This window comes from Orycteropus afer, unplaced genomic scaffold, assembly GCF_000298275.1.
Source record: "Orycteropus afer afer isolate SDZICR_OR568_19922 unplaced genomic scaffold, OryAfe1.0 scaffold00474, whole genome shotgun sequence".
Taxonomy (NCBI): Eukaryota; Metazoa; Chordata; class Mammalia; order Tubulidentata; family Orycteropodidae; genus Orycteropus; species Orycteropus afer.
The window spans coordinates 2106289-2109320 of record NW_006922061.1 but is presented as its reverse complement, the minus strand read 5'-3'; the positions used below and the strand labels follow the sequence as shown (position 1 = coordinate 2109320).

At 38.4% G+C, this 3032-nt stretch overlaps 1 protein-coding gene across 1 annotated transcript; it reads right to left on the bottom strand.

The window, feature by feature from the left end:
• Positions 1-1893: 1893 nt before the first annotated feature.
• On the bottom strand, positions 1894-2823 carry LOC103209058 (olfactory receptor 5V1-like). Its single transcript, XM_007954824.1, has one exon. The coding sequence runs from the start codon at positions 2821-2823 to the stop codon at positions 1894-1896; it is 930 nt and encodes a 309-aa protein (XP_007953015.1).
• Positions 2824-3032: the final 209 nt, after the last annotated feature.

The following is a 3032-nucleotide window of genomic DNA, read 5'->3' as shown; positions in this document are numbered from 1 at the left end:
TCCTACTTCCGTAGTGATACTGCCTCGGAAACCCAAGGAGGGGTCGCTATGAGTCGGGGCCTACTCGATGGCACATAACAACAACAACAACATACTCTGATGACGTAGTGGATAAGCCATTTGGCTGTTAACCAGAAAGTCACCATTTCAAAACCACCAACTGCTCCATCAAAGGAAGATGAAGCAATCTGCTTCCATAAAGATTTACAGCCTTGGAAATTCAATGGTTGTTGCGATGAGTTAGAACCATCTTGATGGCAGTAAGTTTGTTTGTTTCTTTATTTGTGGGTTTACATAGAGTAAATTTGGGAGCTCTGGTAGCATAGTGGCTAAGGCACTTCACTGCTAACCAGAAGGCTGGCAGTTCAAACCCACCAGCCACTCCTCGGAAGAAAGATGGGGCAATCTACTTCCATAGTTATACTGCCTCGGAAAACCAAGGAGGGGTCACTATGGGTCGGATCTGACTTGACAGCACATAACAACAACAACAACATAGAGTAAATTTGGACTCACAGCAACACTATAGGACAAGATAGAATTTCAATAGGGTTTTATAGGCTGTAATTATTACAGGAGTAGATTGTCAGGTGTTTTGTCCCATGGAAGCACTGGTGGGTTCAAACCTCTGACCTTTCACTTTGCAACAGAAGACTTAATCGTAGTGCCACCATGATCTTTAGCATAAGAGCAGGATTGGAGAATGTTGGTATTTTAAGCAATGTAAGCAATCATTGTACCCAATCCTTCTATATTGCCTTTTATTCAGCAAAGATATGTGTTTGTGCTACATCACAAAAAAACTAATGAATAAATGCAGACCTGATTTTTACAAGTGAAAGTCTCATGACACATGTACAGATAAGATCAAAAATTTTTGGTAAATATAAATAATTATGAGATAAATATTCACCTACTATATCAATAAGAAAAAAAAATTGTCATTGCAAACACTGGTAACATTTGTTTGATTCTAGAACATTTAAAGATACTACAGTTCTCCCATATCCATGGCTGCATGTTAAACAGCTTCCCAGAAATCCATTCCATTAACTTGTTATGTTATGCACATGTACATGCACATGTTCAGTGGTTAAGCAACACAAATTAGCTTGCTGAGTGTGGACATTAATTACTTCTTTAGAAAACAAAGACATCACTGTAAGATAATTCCCAATCACTACATATCTAGTAAGGAGAGCCCTAAACTCGGTTTTCCCAGGTATTAGCCACCAAACGGTGAGCACTATTCAGCCCTATTGATGCCACCATTTGCAAATAAGACAAGTAGAGAGAGCATTCTCCCTACTACATGCAGAAAGGTAGTGGGCAATATTCTAAAAGGATAATGCCTGTTTTCTTTCTAGGATCTTTTGAGGTTGAAAAAGAATTAAAATTGACTAAAATAGCACTGAGTATTGTTCCCAAATCAGCTTTTAAATAGGAGATCAAACTGCACATTGGCAGAAACTATGAAATGAGAATTTTTTTAAAAAAATAGCAACTACAAAAATATAGTTCTATGTATCTCAATAGATGTGTTCATAATATATGGTTATATTGCTTATGTAATTAATGTCCCTAACCTGATAAGAGTGTTATGGTTGTTGCTAATTCTAAGATTATACTTTTGGGGCTATTGGAATCTTAAAATACACTTACTTTAATGACAAGTTAATAACATTATATGGTAGTTTTTTTTTTATTCTCTTCCCTTTGTAAAGTCAATAACTAACAAAATAAACACCATGATATATATTCATTCTTTTCTTGATTGCTTTATGAGATGCAAAATCTTGGTTCCATGGCTGCAAGAGAGTAATTTATGTAAGCAAATACAAAGACAATGGAGCACAATGATCAGGGCAATACGATCAATAAGAGAAAACATTCTTATTTAGATGGAATAAATATTTTTTTCAAGGCCACCTGCATATCCATGTTTCTCAGACAATAGACAACAGGGTTGAGGCTGGGTGTGATAATGGAGTAAAACACAGACACTAGCCATCCTTGTGTGGGAGAGTAATGGGAAGCAGGACTCAGGTAAACTAAGCTCCCACTGAAATAAAACAGGATGACAGTGGCCAGGTGAGATGAGCAGGTGGAGAAAGCCTTCCAACGGCCATCAGCAGAGTGGATCTGAACTATGGTGGAGATGATGAGAACATAGGAAATTATGGTGAGGAAAAAGGCACTGAGAATAATGCACACAGCCACTACAAATCCAATTTCTTCATTGGTGTGATAATCACTGCAGGAGAGTCTCATGATAGGTGAGATTTCACAGAAAAAATGATCAATGACATTGGGCCCACAGAACTGGAGAGAAAAGGTGTTGATTGTGACAAAGATGGCATAAAGAGCTCCATTCAACCAGGCCACAATAACAAGCTCTGTGCACAACTTTCTACTCATAATGACCCCATAGAGAAGGGACCTGTGGATGGCCAGACAGCAGTCATATGCCATGGATGTGAGCAAAAAGCACTCAGATGCACACAACATTACAAACAAGAAGAGCTGAGCTACACATTCCCAAAAGGAAATGACTCCTGAGCCCATGAATGAGTTGATCAGTGCCTTGGGGATGGTGACTGAGGTATAACACATATCCATGAAAGACAGATTCTTTAGGAAGAAGTACATGGGGGTGTGGAGGTGACTGTCTCTGGTCACAGCTACAATTATGGAGATGTTTCCCAGGAGAGCAAAGAGGTAGATGAAAAGTATAAATGCGGCGCTAAGGAGTCTCATTTCAAGAATGTCTGAGAAGCCCTTGAGAATGAATTCTGTCACAGTGGTCTCATTTGTCCTTTCCATATCAAATCCTGGAACAGATCATCAACAAATGCTCAAGCTAATTGTTTTCAAAGGACATAATTATAAAGCCTTCCATGGAGGTGGTCATAAATAAAATTGGATCCCAACCATATTTCACAAGTCTCACTTGCTTTTCCTTGATTATTCACTTGCAACTGTTGTCTTAATTCTGAAGCATAATAGGATCTTGAGAAATAAACATGTATTCT